This window comes from Acipenser ruthenus, chromosome 12 (assembly GCF_902713425.1).
Source record: "Acipenser ruthenus chromosome 12, fAciRut3.2 maternal haplotype, whole genome shotgun sequence".
In the NCBI taxonomy this organism is placed as follows: domain Eukaryota; kingdom Metazoa; phylum Chordata; class Actinopteri; order Acipenseriformes; family Acipenseridae; genus Acipenser; species Acipenser ruthenus.
In genome coordinates, this window is record NC_081200.1 from 6,013,829 (window position 1) to 6,039,401 (window position 25,573).

General features: G+C 38.1%; 1 protein-coding gene across 9 annotated transcripts in view; it reads left to right on the forward strand.

Moving 5' to 3' along the window:
* Positions 1-24,603, forward strand: part of LOC117416654 (1-phosphatidylinositol 4,5-bisphosphate phosphodiesterase eta-1-like) — a 49,729-nt gene extending 25,126 nt beyond the window's left edge. For 3 of the 9 annotated variants that reach the window (XM_059034395.1, XM_059034396.1, XM_059034397.1), the window contains exons 5-23: positions 1,031-1,201; positions 1,883-1,976; positions 3,648-3,851; positions 4,629-4,749; positions 6,220-6,391; positions 7,570-7,677; positions 9,500-9,661; positions 11,406-11,477; positions 11,653-11,747; positions 12,684-12,781; positions 14,187-14,366; positions 15,018-15,125; positions 15,703-15,827; positions 16,332-16,416; positions 17,145-17,291; positions 17,791-17,870; positions 18,274-18,333; positions 20,553-20,910; positions 21,501-24,597. In XM_059034395.1, coding sequence (XP_058890378.1) covers positions 1,031-1,201; positions 1,883-1,976; positions 3,648-3,851; positions 4,629-4,749; positions 6,220-6,391; positions 7,570-7,677; positions 9,500-9,661; positions 11,406-11,477; positions 11,653-11,747; positions 12,684-12,781; positions 14,187-14,366; positions 15,018-15,125; positions 15,703-15,827; positions 16,332-16,416; positions 17,145-17,291; positions 17,791-17,870; positions 18,274-18,333; positions 20,553-20,910; positions 21,501-23,719 — 4,659 coding nt within the window. In that variant the 3' untranslated portion in view covers positions 23,720-24,597. Of the gene's footprint in view, positions 1-1,030; positions 1,202-1,882; positions 1,977-3,647; positions 3,852-4,628; positions 4,750-6,219; positions 6,392-7,569; positions 7,678-9,499; positions 9,662-11,405; positions 11,478-11,652; positions 11,748-12,683; positions 12,782-14,186; positions 14,367-15,017; positions 15,126-15,702; positions 15,828-16,331; positions 16,417-17,144; positions 17,292-17,790; positions 17,871-18,273; positions 18,334-20,552; positions 20,911-21,158; positions 21,187-21,500 lie in introns of all 9 variants that reach the window. The other 6 variants (XM_059034398.1, XM_059034399.1, XM_059034392.1 and 3 more) reach the window with 6 other exon arrangements.
* The last annotated feature ends 970 nt before the right edge of the window (positions 24,604-25,573 follow it).

Consider the following 25,573-nt stretch of genomic DNA (forward strand, 5'->3'; position numbering starts at 1 on the left):
CGCCTCTAAAACCCTGTTATCTCTGTTTTGTCGCTCATTTAAATACAGTGCTGGCTGCTTTAGTCTTTAATTATTAGAAAAGCAGTCATATTAAATAATAGGGCTTTTTTGGAAGAAATATTGTCAATTTATTTTCACTTATTTTTTATTCCCCTAAATAGCTTGATTTAGACGTCTTCCTGAGTACAGGCAGCTCTTTTGAATTAAATTAATGAGCCCAGCAGTTTTTGTTAAATACTGTAAGCAATGCTTACATGAACTCCTCCATTGTGCATTTTATATTGATCATAGGTTTTACTGGGGCTCTGAACCTCTGTTGTAAAGAATATATTAAATATTAAGCAGTTGTTAGTCCTAGTCAAAATCCTCGGGCTGTTCTTCAAAAAGAAGAAGAAACATATCAAACAGTTTCCCTCACTAATTCCCCAGTGTTGCTGCAGAGACTAGAAACAAAGGGCTGGTGTCAAAAAATAGCAGAATTGCAGACACAGAGCTAATGTAAGTGGGTAAGACAGACAGTAAGAGAAATAATAACACTGCTTTGAGGTTCCCTGCTCTCTGCTTCACAATCTCTTTTGATGTAACCGGTTAGCCTGAGCGCAATGTTTATGGACCAGCCTAAAGAGGAGCTCACACAATTAGTTCTGGTAGATCTTCACAGCTTTTTAACAGCTATTTCCATAGGAGCCTTGCAATGTGAAATTAGAAAACTGGGACACCCCAGAAACTGATCTATCCCAGCATAAACTGAATTATATTTTTAAGGGAATCCTTCCGTATCACCTTTGTGCTTGGCTAATGGCCACTCCATCAAATATAACCTGACTGTGTGCACAGATTGCTTAAACTCTGATCAGAAAGCAGCTATGTGATCTCAGATATTTATCACTGTGTTATTATTGCTGTCAGATAAACATCCAGCCTTTAATTAATAACACTGTGGTATCTTAAGGTCATTGTTGGTGATTTTTGCTATGAGCTTATAACCCAGAATTATCCCTTAATACAGCTGTTGTTGCTTGTTTTGTAGGAGGCTGACACTGATGAGCACCAGGGAACTTTGACCTTTGAGGAGTTCTGTGTTTTTTACAAGATGATGTCACTCCGAAGGGATATCTTCTTGTTGCTCATGTGTTTTAGTGACAAGAAGGATCATCTCACCATTGAGGAACTCGCTCACTTCCTCAAGACGGAACAGAAGGTATGCCAATCAGTCCATGCAAATGATCTGAGCTGGCAACGTCAGGAAAAGAAAATGTGCTTCTAGTTATTTGTTATAAATATTCATTATATGTCCATTTTAAGACTGGATATGCTAATATAATATGTTGCTCCTATTTTTCCTAATTGTATTGTGCATTGTTTGTGTGCAAAAATGTGTTTAAGGTGTTATACCATTGCTAATAACCAGAATATTACACACATAGTTATTCTATCTTAATCCAGTACAGGTAATTATTTTGTATTTCTATTGAGCAGTGGTTAAAGTCTTGCCCAATTCAGGGTTTTAAGAGACAGTGTGAGTCTGGCGGGATACTGCTTGTGTGAGACTTCAGGTACAAAGCCGAGGGGGCAGCCTGACCTGCGCTCACTATCCTAACAGGGACCAAAAGACTTCCATCTATTTCCAGCTCAGAAAGGAACATCAGAGGAGGAAAAGCATCAGGAAAGCCTTGCTGGCTTTGAAGCAGGGGTCCCAAAGCCCTTCGTAATCCTTTCATTGAGCGAAAAGCTCCATGGAGAAAGCAGAAAGACTGAGACACATTTTCAAATTATACCGTTTAATATATTTTATTTCTATAATATTTGTCTTCTTTCCCTTGCCTTTCACTTTTATAAATACATAAATAAATCAATAAATACATACTCTTGTGTTCCCCAGATGAGCAATGTGACGACAGAATATTGTTTGGACGTTATTGATAAGTTTGAAGTCTCTGAAGAAAACAAAGAGAAAGATGTGTTGGGGATAGAAGGTAAGCAGAAAGGATACCTCAGATTTATATCCACATTTCATTAAAAGGACTGCAAATCTCCAAACCTTTTTATTTATATATATATATATATATATGCCCTATCCAGTACATTATTTTCTCAAAATGATATCCCTACCCATCTATAACATTAACCCTTCTTAGATTCCGCTACAATAAGAAATAGATGCAGTAACCTGCTATTTAACAATTTACAGTCAAACCCTTTTAATACCATTTTAAAGTGACGGTGCATAAATAAGCTTACTTTATCATGAGTTTATCAATAACTTTGCAAAATAAGCATAAAACACAGGAGTGTTGATACAACAAATATGTCTGTTTTGCTGTGGAACTCAATATATAATACTAGCTATTGCATGGATATTACAGTATTGTTCATTAATAAAAATGCTTTCTTTCAATATACAGTCTATTACATTGCACATGTACAACACATTGAAATAAAAAAAACATGCTGTAAACATACATAATGCAGTGCTGTGCATGCTGTATACAGCGATTCAACAAGCCATTGGTAAAGGACGAAGGGTTAAGCTTGTTTACAGTAATGCTCAAATCCACCCAGATAAATCTGATGCCTGATTTCTTCAGTGTTCAAGCTTTTGGACATTTCTTCCCCATAGATGGATGCCACTATGCATTAGTGGAGTGGTCATCAGAGGTCATCCTTGCTTTGGGAAGTGAACTAGAAATTGCATTTGTCCACTAGGTTCTATTGATATACTTCTAGGTTGTAAACGCAGTGAATTCATCACATGATTATTATTATTATTTATTTCTTAGCAGACGCCCTTATCCAGAGCGACTTACAGTCGTAAACAAAAATACATTTCAAGAATCACAGTACAAGTATTAATACAATTAAGAGCAAGATAAAATACTTCAGTTCTAGCAAGTACAAGTATATGACAAAATACGATTCAATAACGGAGCAGATGACAGTGTCAGTGATAGTTACATCAGGATATAATTAAATACAAAACACTACAGATTCATCACATGATTCTGGTTTTGTATTCATATTTGTTACTGTTATTCAACAATGAAACTAGTGCCAGGCAAGCCTGTATAGGGGCCTACTGGCCAGTGCAGTAGTTAGTTTGTGTAGCATGACCTTTATTGGTGGCATACACTTCACAGGAGTCCTCTGGTAAAATGTGACGGCCACACAATGTTCTATAACAGTAGAATTAGCTGAACCCACTGGTAAGGACCAGTTCCTTTCCACTCACTTACTCTGCGACATTGAGCAAGTAGACTGACCTCCCTCTTACTTCGCTTTACAAGCTGTAAGATTGGTTAGACTGTGACCCACACTAGAAATTTGGTGAATCATTTCTAAAATATATTGGAATACAGTAGGTTAATCCTTCTTGATTCCTCTTTAAAAAATATAATGAAACATTGCAATTGGAGTTGGGGATCAACTTTGAGCACATAGTATACTCTCCAAGGGTGTAAGGCAGGGTGAAAAAGTGGATTTTCATTGGATGTCCAAATAACCAATAATCCTGTTTTGACCATGAATTTTATTTGCAGATATTCACACCTTTTAATCTGAATCTGAATCTTTTTTTACTATATGACTTTTGTAACAGGACAGAAACAAAATAATGTCATGGTGCAGAATAACTTTGATTCCTGCTGCAGGGTTTACTCTCTTCATGCGTAGCCCTGCCTGTGATATATTCAACCCACTGCACCACGAGGTCAACCAAGACATGGACCAGCCACTGTGTAACTACTTCATCGCTTCATCCCACAACACCTACCTGACCGGCGACCAGCTGCTGTCTCATTCCAAGACAGATATGTATGCCTGGGTCCTTCAGTCTGGCTGTCGATGCGTTGAGGGTAACCGATTATAATGGACTACATTGACAGTTGTTTATGGCACCTTTCCTTTCTTAATGTTTAAAAGAGATGCAACCAAGACGTTACATTCGATTCTATCTCCTCTTATTAGCAAAGAAAATTTACACTTGTCATAATTTGCCCGCTTCTCAAAGCTTTCTTGAAACGGTTCTAAACTTGTTGATTTTAAAGAAACCGCCTAAAAAACATGCAGGTAATTCATCATAACAGACTTGGACCCTCTACACTCTGGACTTTGTGTATACCAGGGGTGTCCAAAGTTTGGTATTCCACTCCTGGTCTTTGTTCCAACCCAGGTCTAAATTGTTTAAATGAACCAGTTAAGCCTCTATCCAGACCATGAAATAGTTCATTATCTCCCTTTACCTGTTAAACCTGGAGTGGAAATGCCCTCCAGGACCGTGATTGGACATGTTGCCATGCAATTCCTCCTTTAAGATGTTGAGTCTGCTGTTCAGCACCAGATTGCTTAGAGAAGAAAGGGTATATATATATATATATATATATATATATATATATATATATATATATATATATAGTGGCTGTACAACACTTTTTATTCATACCTAGCCCGACAAGATTAGTAGGTTTCACACTATACCATTTCTATTGGAGGTTTATTTCATTGTAGCTTTTCTAACTGTCAAATCTATTTAAATGTGCCAGTAAATTCAGTGATTTCACAGTGCTGTCATACATAATTCTAAACACTGTGGTGCTTCTATCTGAAATGAATTGCTGCTCACTGTTTTTCAGTCGACTGTTGGGATGGCGCAGATGGTGAGCCAGTGGTACATCACGGATACACACTGACGTCCAAAATCTCTTTCAAAGATGTCATTGAAACAATCAACAAATACGCCTTCGTGAAAAATGAGTATGTCTTTTCTTTTTCCCAAGGTTTAGCAAGCATTTCGATAGTTAACTGGGAGAAAGCAGCACATCCTGTTGGTTAGAAGTTGCTGCATCCAAAAATCTTGAATAGTACTGCACTTGTAAACATGCCAGTTTATGAGCTGTACTGTTGCCACAGCCTTTTCAGAATCGACAGCTGTTGAAGGAGTTTATATTATATATGTATTTTTCTTTTTATAGTCCCCCCCCAAATGTTTCTTTTGTTCTAGCACTTTTATCTTTCACTTCATATGTTTAGAATAAATCGTCCGGTGATGGGATGGTAGGTGCACATAATTTGTGACTTAGATTGTAAATATGGACACACGCAGCCACTGATTGGGTATGACATTTTGAGAACAGGTGTGCAGATGGCTTGATGTGTTTTGATGACAACATTTTTTGAACCTTCAGGATATAGTCTCTCGGATAATATTAAGTGCTGAAATGTTACATATTGTTCAAAGTCGTTTGCGAGTCAAAACGTCTTGTAAGGTAACTACTGTAGTCTACTGTGATGGGATTGAGCTAATTAGCAAATTATTTATGTTCAATAAGAAGAAATTAGATTATATTTCAAATGTTTTGTACAACATAGTCTTACAAAGTGCATTTTATATATACAATGATGCCGTGATACCAAGAACTCGTCAAACTGTTGAGAATGAGCAAGCTTATTCTTTATTGTAATGGGTAAAGGTCTGAGGAAAGTGCACTATTAAGTCCAGGTGTTAGAGGTTCAGTTGTTTCAAGTTAATAATTATGGCTCGAAAGCTTGGCTGGAAGTTCTCTTGACACTAACATTATGTTCATGACAGCAATTGGGCCATATCGAAGATGTCAGTTTTCATGTTTCTTATAGGTCATTTTCTAGATTGTAATAATCTAGTTTTTCTAATGTTTCTTAATGCACAGGTGAAAACAAACAATGTTTGTCAGTAGATGCATAGGCGTTCATAGCTATAATGGTAATTTCCTTTTCTGGAGAAGTGTTCATTAATGCATGAATGCGTGCCTTATACTTTTGATCAGTGTCATTTGTTACATGGAAACGTGGAATGAATACGAGCAGTTAAATCCACATTGTATTTTAAACCAAACAAAAAAAAACAAAAAAACCTGCTCCCAGCATTAGGCATAAGAAATCAGTTTTCACTGTAAAACCTCAGCCGCGGGTGATGGTGTGCTGCCTCATGCCTCATATGGAATACTTTGTGTTAAGGGAAAAATATTTTAAAATGTCATATTTTTTATTGTTTTGCCTTCCCAGGGGGCAAAGACAATCAAACCGGTTATTTGGTTTAGTAGCCTCTAACAGGATGGAAATCTTTTTTTTTTTCAACTGTCTACTTTAAATAGAGCAGCTCATGAGAGTCGAGTCCTAATCGATTAATGAGATGCTTTGCACACGCCGTCTTAGTAACAGTACTGTCGCTTGTTCATTGTTTTTCAGATTCCCGGTGATCCTTTCAATAGAAAACCATTGCAGTATCCTGCAACAGAAAAAGATTGCCCAGTACCTGAAGGAAACACTTGGAGAGAAGCTGGATCTTGGTGGAGTTCTAACTAGGGATTCGAAACAACTCCCCAGCCCAATCAGTTTGAAAGGCAAGATTCTCATTAAGGTAACCCCCCCCCCCTTTATTATTTTATCAAGAGGAAATACTTTTGCTCAACATTGCAATCTGCATACTTTAAAACACTTCAGTTCATGTGGGCTCCAGGGTCTTTGCAAAGGTGGCCTGCAGGCTGCATTAAAACCCATTAATGTCTGAATGATTAAAGCTGCTCATTTAGTCTAATGTTGGTGATGTTCATGGGCATCTGTCGGAATTGGCACAGAGTGTGTACTTGTGTGTTTGTGTGTGTGTGTGTGTGTGTGTGTGTGTGTGGAGGCTGTTACCAGTGTTTAATTTTTTTAAAACATTTAATGTTGTACTGATTTTGGAGAATTAAGGATATTATAAGCCCATGTTGAAAATCTCAGCTCTATAAATGTTATGAGCATTTGTTACATGTTTAGTACCTTTTGGGGATGCGTTCTAGTAAAGCAGAGACCACGGAAGGCTAAATTAATATTTTAGAATAGAACTGAACATGGTTGAGGGACACATCTGCTTTAAATACATTCCATATGCTTCTATAAAAACTGCTTCAGAGTGGAAAACCATTTCTTCCCAGGCATTTAATGTGTGCAATACAGTAATATTAGAACCTCACTAAGACTTATATTGCCTGATGCTTCAGCATTTCAAGTATTGTTAGAAGAAGAATAAAATAGCAAGTGAAAATGAAAATTGGTTAAAGTTGACATGCAAGCTCATAGGCATTCCTCAGGAAGCATCTGTGAAGCCAGCAGAAAGAGTTTCAGCTCAATTCACTAATGTCTCCTGTGGGAGGCCTTTCAGATAAAACATCAAGTTGTTTTTTTTTCACTCTGCTGTAAAAGTGCACTGCCACGAATCTTAACACCGAAAAAAATATTCCCTTAAACAATTCCCATAAAAAAGAAATTAGTTGCTGCTATTTTACCTTTCTATTTTAAAAGCCTATTGTTGATTTTTTTTTTTGTCTTACAAATCTTGAAATGTATTCTTTACAGCTATGTATTATATTAATATGCACCAGATTCATTCTAGTAAAACAATATATCACAAGCAAAAGAGACATTGTAAAGGAACTGGTGAGCTTTAACCTGTAGCTGTATATACAGGGATGATTATGACCAAAACAATAGCTTTTCTATCAAAACTGATACATTTTAATTCCTACTCTAATTGATACACCTGCTTTTTTAATTCAGGGGAAAAGGCTGCCCCTATACCTCGCTGCTGATGCAGAGGAAGGAGACGTTTCAGATGACGACAGCGCTGATGAAATAGAAGATGACTTCAAATTAAAGCACACCAGTGTAAGATTCCAACAGCTTTCTTAAAAAAGGGTGCTGAATTCACTGAAATCTTCAGGTGCTTAGATTGTTTATTTTCTGTCCATACACCCTATCCAGACACTTGTAAGCACCACTTACTGAATTATTCTTACATAAAATTGAAAGGTTACATTTTACCATGAAATACTACATTACTCAGGCTGTTATTCGTGTGTGCACAATTCACAGCAGTCTTCTATTCTCTCCCCTCTGATTGGTGACTTTGTACATACATCATTGTCAGCTCTTTTATGGAGCAGCCAATGAAAAAACAGGGATGCTCTATAATGGATGAAATGTGTCACAGGGTCAAATAATCACTATGATCACTGGGTTCGGAATTATTTGCCACTAGAATAACTTTCCTTGATTTTGCATCACAAGCAAGGCTTGGTAACACATTAATTTTGTAAGAGATTTTGGCAGCATGCAAATTCACATAAAAGCAATATTTGGGATAGACTAAACAATACGAACAAGTACTTAAAGAAGAAATAAAAAAGTGGATTAGACTTAATAAATACTAAGACATAAGATAAAAAGAATTGCACATGCTTTCATTTCTTTAAATGTCAAAAGTGGCTATATTGTTCACGTTGTAAAGATTCTAGATCCGGTGCAGCTGGTAACAGAAATATGAATAGGAAATTAAAAATCAAACAATTATCTACATTTTAGAATTTGCAAAAATAATGGATATTGGGTTGTATTTAGGTTCTTGAAGTGTAAAGGAGGAGATTAGCACTGATATGGTAGAGTGACGGGGTAATATTTATATTTCTTGGATTTAAACGAGGTAGAGGGACTGTCATCCGATTTGAAACCTTATTTATCAAAAAATAAATGAAATAATCATGCGAGGCAATTCATTTTGCCTGGCTGGAGAGATTCAGTTGGTAATATTAATATGAAAGCTCACAACTGGGAACTGATCTGCTTATCCACTTTGGAATTGGTTTGACAGATACTATTCTACATTATGTATTCTAGTCCATCCCATTTGGGTACCTGAAATATTAGATTTAGGGCCGGTATGGAATTGAGAGACTTTAGAAATAGATTAACCAGTTTATACTTGTACTGATCTGTCTAGTAAAATGCCTCAAATTAATTTCCAAAGCCTACACCAAATCTGATTATTATTTATTTCTTAGCAGACGTCCTTATCCAGGGTGACTTACAATTGTTACAAGATATCACATTATTTTTACATACAATTACATTCCTTTTTTAAACATTATTTTTACATACAATTACCCATTTATACAGTTGGGTTTTTACTGGAGCAATCTAGGTAAAGTACCTTGCTCAAGGGTACAGCAGCAGTGTCCCCCACCTGGGATTGAATCCACGACCCTCCGGTCAAGAGTCCAGAGCCCTAACCACTACTCCACAGTGCTGCCCAAAACATAAGCCAGGCCTCACAGAATACAATAACAAAAGAAAACTGTAAAGTATGCTGTTTTACACTCCCTATCAATTCTTTTTAAGTTATAGGGTACCATATATTGATGCTAGTAAATTAACTTCAAATCCCTTCTATAATAAAATCCCATCTTTAGTGTGTTGTACATCAGTGGTCCCATGTTGTTTCCGTATTCAGTAACTGAGGAATTCTATGAATTGAAGGTTAACCCGTGTTGACAGTAGATTGTATAATACTTTACTGTGGAAGCACCCTGTTTTCAATACTTTGATTTTATTTGACAAGTTATTTAATGTAAACCAAGGGATTGCTGTGTAACACAGGGCTGCTACTGCATTGTATGTATTCAAGTGGTGTAAGCCTTTTCTCTTTCACCAGAGCAACGATGCAACCGAACACCAGGTGGAATCCTGCATCAGGAAGAAGCTAGACTCCTTGCTGAAAGAATCAAAAATTGGGGATAAGGAGGATTCTGAGAGCTTTACCATTAAGGCTCTATTAAAAGCCACACACGGAGGCTTGCACATGAATCTCAAACAGGTATTTAATGTGAGTGTGTGTGTGTGTGTGTGTGTGTGTGTGTGTGTGTGTGTGTGTGTGTGTGTGTGCGTGCGCGTGTGTGTGTGTGTGTGTGTGTGTGCGCGCGTGTGTGCGCGCGTGTGTGCGTGTGTGTGCGCGCGTGTGTGCGTGTGTGTGTGCGCGCGTGTGTGCGTGTGTGTGCGTGCTCGTTTATGGCGGTTGCTGCGTCAAAAAAGTCCCACAAGGAAGGAAGCTCTGACAAAACCTACCTTATGAGGAAACAGGCCAGGTCCTAGTAATAATGTTTAAACAGATATTTCAAACATAAAAATGCAGCAGTATTTCCTTTAGCCCCTGTATTATTATGTTGATCCTCTCTAGACCCCCTCTAGACTTTAAGATAAGACATCTGCAGTGTATGGGAGTCAATGATAAGTCTTCATAAACACTGTAAACAAACATATGTGTGTGGGTTGTGTGTTTTAAACTGTTTAGCAACAAATTTTCACAAGAAATACCACCAATTTAATGGTATGAAACTAGAAAACTGCAGCTAGGGGCGCCTACATTGGCAAGGGCCTTGTGTGTATGGTTAATAAGCAAATGTCACAGACAGACACATTAATATTGCACTCCTGAAGACACATTTACATGTGTATCTTTTAGTGAAGCCGCCATCTGGAATCCTGGAGGAGGGGGAGGGGGGAGGGGCATGTGTATTTTTGCTATGAAAGTTTTGAACTCTTTGTCTCACTGTACCTTGGTGTTTCTCTTAGGACATGCTTTCAAACTATCACCGTATTTGATAAAGGCTCAAGTTCTTTTTCACAGTCTGTCTGCTGTAATTGCTTAGAGTTAATATGGCTTTCAATTGTTTGACAGAAGCAATATATAGAACAGGGTTTTGACTTTTAAACTGAACAGTTTAGTGTAAATCATTTGGATGATGCATTGTATCAACAGCTTCATCAATGCTATTATCCCCAGGGTTGAATTTGAATTGGTTTTAAAAATGAATATAGCATTTTAACAACCTTATGAAAATGTGCCTGCAGAGATGACTCTCAAATGTAATGGAGGTGCACCTAATAGTTAATTGTTTTCATGAATGGCACTGTGGCAGTATGGTTGTGCATGCATCCACTAAGAGCATTACTTTGGAATCAATGTTCTTTGTTATTGAAACAATTGATAGAGAATCAGATTATCAATAAATATCAAAACCTATGTATCTGTGAGTGCAGTATGTGTGTAAATTTAAAAAAATGACACCCTAGCACATTCCACAGTGTTATGCAGCATTATTAGTAACCAAACAAAAAGGGCTAAATAAAAAAAGCTGTATCCTTTTATAGCACAGATGTTGGTGATGCTATATAGATTCATAAAAATAAGTATTCCCCTCTTGCGAATACTCATCAGCCCTTGAAGCCTCTTAAAGATTCATATCTGTTCAGCTTGTCAAGTGAGATGCCATTGTGTTCACTTGAGAGGTCCCTCGTCCAGGTAAAGATAGCTGCTGTTCTTCCCCATATCATAAATATACTCCCTTGCTTTGCTAGAGAGGAACCCCCCCCCCCCCCCCCCCCCACACACACACACACTGTGTTGTCGTACTAGTTTAAAGGAGGCTCTGAACTGGGAGATTGGAGAATGTATTTAAAAGACAATTCGAGTCTAAAATGGAAAAGCTAAATTGACAGAGCTTGCCTGAGCTTGCTCACTGATTCTGTTTTTTTGTTTTTTTTATCTTGCTTGTTTCCAGAATTCAAACATTAAAGAAACTGGAAAGAAATCCCAAAGCTGCTCCTTTATCAGCAACTTTTCAAAACATAAGGTGAGATCTACCTCAGCTATACAAATATAACTGTATCTAGATAGTCTTAGCATGTACTCTAATGAGTCTGTTCCTGGTGAATTGGCCGTTCCTGCTGTTCCTGGTGTATTGGCCGTTCCTGCTGTTCCTGGTGTATTGGCCATTCCTGCTGCTATGTTTTTTTTCTCTTTAACAGAAAAACGGAAAATGGAGATCCAAGTCTCAGAGCACGGAGGGAGACGAAGAAGGACAGCATGACGCATCGGGGAAAGATGGGGGGCTGCTTCACAGGTTAGGCAGCTTGTTACTCGCTCCTGCCACTGCAGATTCCTGCATTCCCATCTTAATATCCATAGCATGGTCTGTGCAGCTGTTAAACAGGAGCTCTTTGTGCAGAAGCAGTCTGGAACACAATCGAGAGTCATGATGATGCACATCACTGTCCGTACCCAAAGATATTTAGCTGTGGCTGATTAGGGCTTTGGTTTTTCAGTTTTGGAAATGATAGAGACAGATCCGCTTCCGAGAGCACAGCCCAGGGGGTTAGCCAGTGCTTCTGAACTGTGTGATTCACCTGAGAGAGACAGGAATCAAAGGGTATGTTTAAAACCGATAGACGCAAATAAGGTCAGACACACAGACTTGTAACATTTTTAATCCGAGGCATGTGCAGACAATCTGAAGCATTGACTTCAATGTTAGAGATCAGCAATATAGCAGAACGAGAAATGGGGACTGGGCATTGATGGCAAAGCTGAGGCAAAGTCCAAAAACAAATAAAATAGATTCAATCTAATAACGCTGTGGGCGTTCTCTCTGTTGTCCAGTCTATAAAAATCTGAGACAAGCAGGTTGCATACTGTGGGGACTCAAACATTGATTGAAAATGCAATAGTAGAATACATACACAATAGTTTTAAGGGTGTAATGCAAAGATATTCAATCAGTGATGGAAGACCTAGCCACTGAGGAATGAAGACCCAAGTTGGGAATCTCATTACTCAGTTGATTCTTTTTTAATCATCGTGTACCCCTTATGTAAAGTACTGTATTATTGCATCTCAGTTGTTTATTAATTGGCCATACGAAATACAGAAAAGAGTAGAGTCACTTTATGAAAGAAATCAAGACATAGGTAAAAAAAATGAATAAAATACGTAATACTGTATGTGTATGTTTGGGACCGTGGTTCTTCTCTGCATTCGCTACTGTTCTTTGTATGTAAAGGGCTGGCCGGCGCAGGAAAACAATCAAGCTGAGCCGGGAGCTCTCTGAGCTGGTGGTTTTCACAAACTCTGTGGCCTCCCAGGACATTCTCGAGGAAGGTAAGAAAAAGATCCTGTCCTAGTAAACCTCCATTAATGTTGTGTACCACGCAGCACGTGACCAGGTACATAAAGTAATGTATACAATACATTCATACCTTTTAACAAGAAAGTCAAGTTTTAGCTAGTGTCTTTATCAGTGTACTAATTAAAACTGTATGTGCTGGTAGTAATATATCATTTAGGAAGGGCTGGCCCCTCCCTGTCATTATCATTGTGATAAGCCTGTTAATTGTGGGTGATTAGGAGCAGGGTTTGGGGGAGGGGTGGAAATGGAAAGGGGGCCAGTTCCAAAGGTTTGAGAAAAGAGGAGCGAAGGAAAACAGAAAATAAGATTAGACAGGGTAGATTTTCTGGTAAAGGGGTGTGACTTTTGTGAGTCTGCAGGGATAATCAGCCACAATTTGTGCAATTAATTCTGGTTATCTTTGTTTGTGATCAACAGTTGTCCTGGTAGGGCAGAGAACAGATACAGTACATGCTGTTAAAGTGAGCGATCGTGTTGTGAAAATGTATCAAATGGTTAACCTGCTCCAAGATCTACAGAGCTAATGAAATTGAAACCAAATCAGAGGATTGGAATACTCCCTGAGTAATCCATTTGACTGCTACACTACAAAGTGTGTGCATGTCATTCAGTGATAAAAAAAAAAAACAATCTGGTCTGACTCATGCAATTATTTCCATTTCCATGGGTTCATCAAGTTTGTGATAAGCTGTAGGGTTATTATTACATAGTAATTACCAAGGAATTATTTAGTATGTTGACGTTCCCATGTACTGTCATTAAGGGGTAAGACAAATAAGGTACATTACTATTACATCATACCACAGTGAGACTTATATAATCATTTTAAGGAGATAGTTATGTGTGCACTTTATAATCATTATATAATTAATAAAACATGAATTGTTGTAATTCATCTGAAGTTCCCAATAATTACACTGTAGCTTTCAAGCAATTCTTTTTACTGAGTATGGGCCATGTAAGTACAAAATAGATAAAGCTTCCAAAATAAAATAACACAACATATAGAATATATATCTTGACATTTACCACGAAGGGATTATAAAAGAATGAGATTATTTGGGGTCCGAGAATATGATGTTAAGACATTAAGGTCAATTTTGAGCAGAACAGTCCAAGTAATTTCATGCTCTCCAGAAAGCACACAGTGGCTACTGAGAAGACTTCACAGTTCTTCAGAAGATAGTTATCAGCTACACCACAGGGGTTAAGTCATATTAACAGGTTGCAGGGAATCAGCTTGTACAGATTTTTATCACTTTAAATTATGTACTGCTGTTTACCAGCCAAGCTTTGTGTGAGACACCTGGGCTGTCAGAATGTAAATGTATATAAAGTTGACATTTTTATATACAAATCTCTTCTTACTCCATGCAGGCAGTGCTGGGAATGTGCTGTCATTTAGCGAGACAAGAGCCCACCAACTGGTGAATCAAAAGCCTGAACAGTTTGTCTTGTTCAACCAGAAACAGCTGTCCAGAATCTATCCATCTGCATACAGGGTAGACTCCAGCAATTTCAACCCACAGGCTTACTGGAACGTTGGATGCCAGCTAGGTAAGCAGTGGAAAAAGCTGTTTAGCCGACAGCTTTATCAGAACATCAGGTTCTGCCTACACACATTCTGAGCATGTTGTCTTGATGGTAATCAGACAATCTGCAGCGATGGTAGCTCTTGGATACGATAGCTGAAAGCCACTCCTGGTTATACAGTGCCCCCCTGCAAACGCTGTGTTTGGCTACATTCCCAGTGATTAAATGATCCATTGTGGGGGAAAAAATCTACCCAATCAATCGTCATTTTATGTTGAAAAAGATCTTTCAGGGTTACGTGCAAAGCTGGAGACGGCAACTGTGAATAGTAAGCTTTTGAAAAGGGTGCTGTATCAACTGGTTCTTTCCAGCACTTAGCTTTGCATCTGAAAAGATCGTTTCAGACAAGAACAAAAAAGTCAATACAAATTCTCATTTCTTTTATAAGCTACTTATTGCTCTCAGATTTATTCGTTTAGATTGCCTTAGTGAGAAACTTTCGAACTGTTTTAAAAGCCCATTCTTCAAATGCTTTGATGGTTTATTGTCCCATGTGTGCAAGTGTCCCATGTGTGCAAGTGAGGCCAAGTAAATGACATGGTCTGCTTGTTGTATTAAATTAATTGTAAAACCGACAACAGCATAATGAGTCTGTGTATTTATTTTAATTCCCAGTGGCTTTAAATTACCAGACTGAAGGACGTATGATGCAGCTTAACCGGGCTAAATTCCTGGTGAACGGGAGCACTGGCTATGTCCTCAAACCTCAGCCAATGTGCAAAGGTATGTACTGCAGTAAATCATTTCAGTGAACGCAGTATATTAGTATCTTGTATTAACTCCCTGTAGCACGGGGCTCAAGCTTTTATTGCAATGTGGATGTTTTGTAGCTGTGATTAGGATGATGGTATGCTTTGGGCATGGGTAGGCGGTTGATTGCCTGGACAGATGCAAGACAAACTACAATTGCTGGATACTGATCTATAAAGGAGATTAACAGTGATTTAGGAATAAAACCCATCTGTCCTATGCAAAGGAACGTTTCAGAAACACCCACTGAATAGCAAAGCCACCAATACTACATCATAAGTCCTGTATGAAGTTTCTAGATTCACAGTTCGTTGCACTGACAAGGTACCAAAACACTGCTTGGTGGGACTTTGTTTATGTATGAATCTTCTCCTGTTTTTAGCCACTTATAAGAGTTGCAATGACACAGACTTGCACATCAATGTATGATGTAATCCATATAAAGACGATGACAAGAAAACTAGCAACTTGTTGTAAAGTGTGACACTGGAACCATTTTCTATTGTCCAGACTTTTTCTTAACTTCTGTGCTTGCTTTTTTTTTCCCCAGGTGCATTCAGTCCATTCTCTGAAGATCCTCTCCCTGCTTATCCCAAGAAACAACTTGTTCTTAAAATCATCAGCGGACAGCAGTTACCTAAACCCCCCGACTCCATGCTAGGGGACAGAGGAGAGGTAAGCGTACTATTTGCAAGCCGTGTGTATGTGACTGAAAGATCAGCACGTTTCCTCTTCCAGGATAAGATATCTCTGCTGCTGTCATTCTAAAGCTGGTGTCAGATTTGCGGTAAGACAACAGCTGGTTTTATACTCCCAGGCATTGTCTCTATAGAGTTCTGCAATAGTGGTTCTCAAAGCAGATGGTAAATATTAAGAAAATAGGCTTTAGGAGGACTAGTTGGCGTAGTGGTTTAGTGCGCTAGCCTTTCATATCTGGTTAGTCCACATCACACAATCAAAACCAAGTTTTGCTCAAGACTGAATGGCAGCATAGAGGTGCATTGACAAGCATTCATAGTGTCTGTCTGCACACAGAACAATCACATGCATACTTTAGACTATACAACATTTTGTTGAACTTTGAGTATTCATTTTATTGAAATAAGTTTTAGTACCCCAATTGGACATTATATGTGTATTTTGCCGTTTTGAATTTTGTTTTGTTTTGTGTCTCTGCAGATAATTGATCCCTTTGTTGAAGTAGAGATCATTGGTTTGCCAGTGGACTGTTGCAAAGACCAGACCAGAGTTGTTGATGATAATGGTAACGCACCTGATAGTTAAATATGTAAAAATAAGTACAAATAAAAATACGTTGGGGCGTCACTTCATTTCTATTTCTAGCCAGTCTTGCATACTAGAAAAATGAGCCCTTTAATTCAGATGAAATGCTGTCTAATACAGTTGAAAGGACTTCTAATTTGAGTTTTCATTTAAAGTGCAGATGTGCAGAACAGATGGCAAATGGAGGTAAAGAATCCTTAATGTAATATCAGTGCAGAAAGTGCAACATGGCTGGGTGATGAAAAGTAATAGAAATCGATGCCTCACTTGGTCCACTTAAATCAAAGTAATTCAATTCAATTGAAAGTCACGGCATGATTTAAAATGAGATAATAGGTGCAAGAGTAGATTTAGAAGGACATTGGTTCAGTTTTCGGTCAGCCTCGCACCCAAAGCGAACATTTTCAAGCTCTGAAGATCATTTTTCAAATGCCACTACACTTGTAGTATAAATGAATGTGGGCAAGGTCACAGAATTAGGAATGAGCCACCAAGATGTCCCTTGGCACAGTGTTGTTGTGTTTCTTTCTTTTGAGGGGAAGTGTCATTAATTGATAGAAAACAAACACACTATGTGTGTGTGTATGTGTGTGTGTATAATTTATATATATATATATATATATATATATATATATATATATATATATATATATATATATATATATATATATATATATATACATATTTAAATCTTTTCTTTTCTTTCAGGATTCAACCCTGTTTGGGAGGAGACAATAACTTTCACCCTTCACATGCCTGAGCTGGCTTTAGTTCGTTTTCTGGTCTGGGACCACGATCCAATTGGGCGAGATTTTGTTGGGCAAAGAACTGTGGCCTTCAATAGCCTCATGCCTGGTCAGTGAATGCAGTCTTTCGTTTTTACAAATGTTTTGCATTTGGAGTGATGTGGTTTGTAAATTGGCATGGGTGGAAATAATCTGGGGAAAATTATTTTTAAAACATAGAAAGGTTCCTGTCCTGACCTTTAATTCTGTCCATTACTAAGACTGGATACGTAAGAGATTGCTTGGTAGAATTCATTCTTATATTACAGCGCATACTTTCCCCCACATAGCATGATCCAGTTGAATAATTTTTTAACCACCGTGTAAATCAAGACACTGGCAAAATTTAAAAATAGATTCCATAGACACAACATGAATGATTGTTTCCATAGATACAACATGAATAATCGGAGTGGTTCATTTTGTCATGAGGATGGCGCTGTCCTGAGCTGAATTGAAGAAGTGACAAGCTAGCAGAAAAACACCAGTCAGATGAACTTGAGAAGTCTCCACCTTTGTGTTTTACATAGCTATTGCTTCCTGATGGCTATTTACTTTCCATACTGCAGGTTATCGGCATGTCTATTTAGAGGGGATGACAGAAGCGTCCATCTTCGTTCACGTTTTAATCAATGACATTTATGGAAAGGTAGGTAAACGCCACAATTCAACTGCTGTGAACGACTTATTTAGTCTGAATATAGTGAATATATTCCCCTCTTGGTAAAAAAGTATTGTGAACTGAAAATGTTGAACCCTCTGCTACAATGGATTGAAACATTACTTTGATGTGATTCATTAAGAATGGATCAATGAATTGTTATGTGCAACAAGATTTATCAAGCTTTTTGAACCTGCATACATTCAGCAGTGCCTATATTAATTCAAAGTACAACTACATTTAAGTCTGTCGGTACCACATGTTTTCAAATAACAAATCAGTATGATTTATATCAATAAATGCATTGTTATATATTTATGTCTATTTTGTCAGTTTAATGTTTATATTGTTTAGCATATAACAAATAAACATTTAACATTTTGCTTTACAGTGGAGCCCACTAGTCCTCAATCCAAGTTATACTATATTGCACTTTCTTGGAGCTTCAAAGGTATTCTGTGTATGGCATGCACCCACTGGGTGGACGTTGTGTATTCAAGTTTTTTCTTGCATGAATCATTGCCATGTATTTTTGTTGGTTCCAGATCTGTAAAATCACTGTCTTTGATTGCTGAGAAAAGTAGATTCATTACTTTTGAGGCATTTATATTAGAACTGCTTAAAACATGTATAAAAGAAGACTGAAGATGCCCAACATAATGAGTCATTAGAAAGAATGCATTTAATTATCTATTGAGTATCTCACTTGCTGGAGCTGACTCATTCAGCCAGATATATCCAGATCTTTAAAAAAAAAAAAAAATCTGTTGGAGGGCTGAATCTTGCCTTCAGTTTCTTCTCAGCTGAAGACATTTTGTGGTCTCAAAACCTAGCCTTTATATTTTTACTTTATGCATATGCTAGCTTACTAAAAAGATATAACAAAAAAAAACTTGTTCATACATTAGCGAGAATAGAAACGGATGACCGCTTGTGAATGTGAGGGCGTAGGTGGAGGGGAAGAGGTGGTTGATTTGGATCTGAAGGATAAGGCTTCTCAATAGCAGCCCAGTAAAGATGAAAGAAAGGTTTGCTGCAGCTGTCAACTTTGATACATTATAGTATTACCAGGAGGTATGCCACATTTCTGTTATGACATTTTCTGGACCTTTGAGATGCAGCAATAAAATGAAGAACATAAAGTTATAATAATACTTATTGGGAAAGTGAGAAGAGAATGACAGTAAAGGAGTAGTATTGATGAAGAAGCATGGATAAAACCGGAAAAAAGCAAAATGGTACACTGCAGCCGAAGTACAAACCAACATTAAAATGACTCTTTTGATATATGGGTTGACACATTTTTTTTTTTTTTTTTGCTGAATATTTGTCTTGGCACAAAACAATATTTTCATTGTGCAAGAATTTTACGCATGAAATATTTTTCCTGTCATTTGTGCATCTGGGACCATATCACAAAAGCATCCTACGTGACATTCTTATCTTCAGATATAGAATGTCCTAACTACAAGTTTAGGAGAGTTGATATTACAGAAAATGCTCTAATAACTTATTTTCCTATCTTCATTTAAGATAGGAAATAGCATATTACAGAAAGTTCCTAACTTGGTCATTTCCTAAGTTTCTTTCCTAACATTTAGGACTGGGGGAACCTTTCCCATCTGTCGGTTCGAAAAAGAAAAATGTTAGTTTGCAAGATCTGAACAAACCATGCAAAAAACTAAAGAAAAAATGATGCACATTTATTATAGTAGTTGTGCTTTAGATTTTAAGTTTTGTATTGCCAAATAGTTCTGGTCATTTAGGTCTTCTATAGTGAACCATTCGTATATTTGGGCTACGTTTGTCTAGATCTAGCAAAACCTCCCGAGGTGGTGGTTCACGTTATGGAGTTCGACACACTCACAAGTTACTGTCGGTGATTATGATTATTGATATTTGAAACTTTACTGAGTAATAAGATATGAAGTATTCTGTGTTGATTCTGTCATGTTATTGTATTACACAGCGAGACACTCCATTGAACTGTAACCAGCGGCTCATATATGTAATGTAACTCAAAAAATTCAAGTTTGGACTCTTTAATGTACAAAATTATATTACACTTTCTTTCACACCGGAGGCACGAACATATCACAGTACTGTTATTATTTTTAGCTTCACTTTAGCCTGTGAGATATTGTTGTGTGTTGGCATTCCTAATTAAAATTTAGATTTTATTGTAGATTTTTCTGCGATAAAATCCTTATTCTCTTCCTGAGTAAAATTTAGAGCCCCATGTTTCTTTACCACAACTGAATCAAGTTTAGACGTCATAATTTAAAAACATGTATACTGGTGACAGTTACCTGAAACTTGAGCTGTAACCTTCTGTATTCAGACTCGATCAGTCGTGTATGGATAAGATTGTTGCTAGATAGGATTTCTAAACTAATGTTATGATAGGGGGAGACACTTAGGAAATTGTAGGCACTGCTGACTTAGGAAATGCTTCTGTAATACCAAGTTAGGTATTACAGAAGCAAAAATCCTATCTGAGCCATGAAAGATAAGATAGGAAAGCAAATTGTTCTGTAATACGGCCCCTGTTTTCTTTTAAGCAGCATGTACTTTGTGAAAATGTACTGAGGTAAATGCAATAAATATAAAACATTGATGACTGCTTGGGATAATTTTAACATTTGCTATCTCCTCTTTCCTGTTTTGCAGGGCCGGCAGCTTAGGGGATTTAAGAGTCTCTTTACCAAGAACCCCAAGAACTGTTCTGTTGACACCAATTCTGGTTTTTACATTCGCAAGCGCTCGGTCAGTGATCATACACTGCGCCGCACAGCCAGCGCTCCTGCAAAGGGCCGCAAAAAGAACAAAATGGGTTTCAGTGCAGTCAGCAACGAAATAAAGGAGAATGAACCTGACACTCTGAGCCTGGAGCCGCCTGGGAAACGCAAGACCAACAACGTGCAGACACGCCCTGTATCCATGCCAGTCGATAAACTTCTCAATGGAGGACTTGAGTTGCCATCTTGTAAACCTGTGAATGACCCTGAGGAGAAAGGCACTGAATTGAGTAGGTCTACCCAATTATTATGTTTTTGTTTTTTGTTTTTTTTTTGTGAAAAAATGTGTATGCTTTTCACAACGAGTAGTCCATGTTCTTGTCCAAATTTGAATGCAACTGAAAATAATATGAATTTAAGTGTATAAGATGACAGTGACCAACAGTGTAACAACTTTATCACACATTCAGTTTTACCCTTCTGATTATTTTAACACAACTTTTTTGTTCTGTCTTTTATTGTTTTTGCTTCTTCATAGTAGAAAACTGACTAGGAAACTCCGGCAGGTAATCTAAAGCTTACTAAGGCTGCCTCATTCCAAACATCCTCTGCCAATATTACATCATGCCACCTGATGTAATAAAATGTATTTTTTTGAATGAATTACAAGCAGTATCGTCACATTGCATCATATCCCACAGAATTGCTGTTCTTAAGTACTTGTACCTGCACAACCTCCATAGTTGAACCCTGTCTCAGTTGTAATGGGTGGCCGCATTGCATTTGTCTTTGTGTTGGGGTGGCTTGCTGGTGGGACCGCTTGTTGGTTTTGATGTGTCGGTTCAAGGTGATTGACCCTGTGTTTTATTTATTTTCATAGGAAGATCTACTGACACACCAGGCCATGTAGAAAGGATCAGGTCTGCATCCATTGATGTTTTGATTGAAACCCAACCTTCAACACAATCTGATGATGAGACGCCCACAAATACAGTTTACAAATACTCTCCCAAAAAATTACCCACTAGCAAAGCCCTTGAAACTGATAAAACCTCTTGCCTTGAAATTGGAGGAAACAACACAGAGGAATGTTTAGGAGCTCCGCTTCAAAATGAGATATCAAGCACATTTGCTGAAGAAAGTGTCACAGATGACATGGTATGGCACACATCTGACATCAGTGCTTCAAAACAAAAACACTCTGGGACCAAGAAAGACATACAAGAAGCTTGCAGCCCCAAACATACATCTAAACCTGACGCCGTCCTGCCTAATGCATGTAACAACAGTGTCACTTCCATTTCGACTGTTGATGTGTCCTCAACAATCTGCCTTGATAAGACAGGAAGCCTGTCTTCTAATGGGACAATGCAGGACAGTACAATTTCCAGACTTATCGATGCTGTTTCTTTGGGTAATGAAAGTGGGATGGGTTCTATCTCTGCATTAATCAGTCAGTTTGACACTCCAGACGACAGGACCAACCTTACTACCATTTCAAGCATTCACGGAACCAATAACCACACTTTTAGCTTAATGTCAGGCTTTTCAAATACGTTCACTTTGGAGCCTAACTCTCCCCAGAAACCATTTTTGCCAAATAAAAAGTCTAAGGATTCATTGTTGAACTCAACAACAGGCACTGCAGTGTTTTCTAGCCCTGAGACAACAGAACACTCCATGTACACAATACTCAATGAAGAGGTCCTGTCTCCTGCCTCTGTGTATAACCTCACAGAGAGGACAATACGAAGAGTAAACCTGGATTCTGAAGAAAGTACACCTGCTGGCAGTTCTTGCTCTTCCCCTGTGAAAACATTACACCCGAAACAAGAAAATAATGAAGCAAGCTGGGTTCCCTTGGAGACTCGCAGATCATATGATCGTGCTGCTTCTGTCCATCTCCAGGTATCTGCAGACTCTGCTGGAAGCAGCCTAATGGAGGTAGAGACTGACGTTGATGATGAATTACAGGACTTTACATTAACATCATCATCGAGTAAATTAAATAACCAATGGCCTAGGCAAACAACATCTCCATATGAAGGATCACCTTATGGCAGGCCTAAAAACAATGGTTCATATCATGATAGCTACCAGCTGTCAGAAGACCTCAGGACTCGAAACAGTAACACGTATCACTGTAGCTATCGAATGTCAGATGATATCAGAACCCAAAAGAATAATACTTATCATAGGGGCTATGAGTTTTCTGAAAATATGAGAACTCAAAACAATGGTAGATGCTATGATAACTACCAGTTGTTAGAAGATATCCAAGCTTCCCAGAAAATGACCTCTCCTCACGAGAACGGCTACTGTACATTTAAACACAACGGTGAAGAGTTAAGTAATGTTTTTCTTGACCCTGTTACTCCAAAGGCATATCATGAAGGGTTTCCTGTTTCCAAGAGGCCTGTTGACCGACTGCACGCCCCCATGGAGCAATCATCAGAAGGGCGGCACATAGCTAGGCATCCGAGCCCCTGCAAATCCAAGAGCCTCGGGGATCTGACGTCGGAGGACATATCGTGCAACTTTGAGAGCAAGTACAAGTACATCAGCAGAAGTTTTGTTACCCCTGCCATGAAGGAAAGAGCGAGGATGGCTTCTCTTACCAACAGGCCTCAGTCTGCCGATCCTTTAACAGAACAGCTGCGTAAACTCGTATCCTTCGAACAGGAGGAGAGGAGCCCACCCACGCCCGTCACTCAGGTGAAGGACGATGAAGAAGACTCCCCAAAGATGCTGTCTAGAAAGCTGTCGTCCCGTAGCCAGAGCAGAGTCCGTCACATCGCCAGCCGAGCCAGGGAAAGGCAGGAAGCCAGCAAGCAAAAACTTCCTAACAGCTGCAGCACAGCCGGCATAATTCTGCGAAACAAGCCCCCGGCTCAGCACCCTACTGTTAACAGACATTCCACAGGTTCCTACATTGCTGGATACCTAAACCATATTAATGGTGCAGAGCTGGCAGACCGGGGCTTGCCTGAAGGGGCCTGCACATCATTACGTTACAGCTATCATGACCGTTTTTATGCGGATGACTCAGATCCTGGCCCCACCTCAGAGCCAGAGATATACTTCTTACTGCGACTGTAAATGTATTTGGAAAAACAACCAACCAAACCAAACAAAAACAAAACAACTTGCTTTTACCTGAACATTTTTAGCATTACGTCAGTCCACTCTTTTTAAGATTATGTTATATTTTAATCAAAATCTTAGTCTTCCTTTTGATTAGGATGTTGAGTGATAGGCTGTACTGTACAAAAGTGGATTCTCTTAAGCTTTTAATGTATACTAAAAGAAATACTGTGACAACAAACAAGAAACTGCTGCATGTGACTGATCTAATTACTGCAATGCTTGTATGTGTAATGCATGACCTATGCACATTTTTTAAAATACATTTCCGTCCTTTACATTTGCACAGATCAGTACAGCATTGCATTTGATGCAATCAACTGAAAACCAATTAAATATGACTGTCTTTAAAGAAACTATCTTCAGTTTTATATTTTGTATTTTGTCTACTTGTGTGTTGATATAGATATGGAGCACCTAGTGGACTGTTGTGGAATAACACTTTATTCTTCCTTGTGAGGCAGCTGTCAAATAAAAAAAAAAAGCAAGGCCATATTGTTTGGAGCTACAGATGTCTGTTTTGTTTTATTTTTAAGGGTGTAACAGAAATGATAAAAGCTGCATTTTTTGTTGTGTTGTTTTATATCCCCCGTAAGATTGAACAGAATTTATAGGGGTCACAAAAACAGCTTAGTACAGACATATTTTACATGTTAAAAGTAACACATTAAGAAAAACAGTTTTCAATAGGCATTGCCATATTTAAGAAAGCTGAACATTCCTTAGGCTAGTTCTAGTGCTCATAAACTGAAAGACAAGAATCTGTGCGTGATTTGTATATGCAAACAAGTTTGCCTCAAAGGCAAGAAGACAAGGGTGACATTTTCACCTGCTGCTTTATGCAATAAGGTGGTCAGTGCCACTTTTTATTATTTATTACTTAATTGTCTTGCAGTACAGTACGTACATTTCCACTCTACAGCATGTCCCAACAGCAGTTAGTTCAGCTTAACTTAACATTAATAGGGCTTACTCACCCCTACAAATCATTCATGCCTTATTGTGCATTTACACTGGGATTCATCAGAAAACAGAAGTTAATTGTTCGTGAAGTTTGATGTTTCGAAGATTACACACCTGAGCACTTGTGTGTGTGTGTGTGTGTGTCTATATATATATATATGCACAATTAACATGTATGATTTAAAGCCTGGATATAACAGTTGTGTTGTTTTTGCACCTAGATGCATCTATTATTCCCACTGTTCAGAACTGGCCAGACTGGCATTGGAAAGGGGACCCTTGGGGAGAATGAGCACAAGCCCGAACCAGTTGGGTTTTTCTGCCAGCTGTAGAAACAATTTCATTAGGAATGTTCTGCCTTTTGATTTCAGAATTCAGTTCACATATAAAAGACGAATAACTAGCAAGATCTAACATTGCAGGTCTAAGCTGAAGAAAAGTTTATTAATACCTATGCTAGGAACAGAAGCTGGTTTCCATTCTACTAAAACTGAGAAGCATAGTAACTTTGTTCACAGCTGACATTTCAATAGGCTTTATAGCTGCATACCTAATGGGGTTGAAGCTATTTTATGGTTAAATGGATATCATCAGTGGTTTACTCCAGGAAACTGCAGAGGGAGTTTACTTTTCATGAAAATACTCTGAAAATTGAGGGAGTACTTTTCAGAGTATTTCATCTGCATAACAAAATGCCTCCTAACTGCTGTTTCCATAGCATACATATGTCTACATACTGTATACAAAAAGTGGACATTGTAGGAGACTGCTATTATGTTTGTTTTTTTTAAAGATGAGTTTCTGTCGGATGAACTGATTTGTTAAGTTGTACATCAAAGTTTTAAT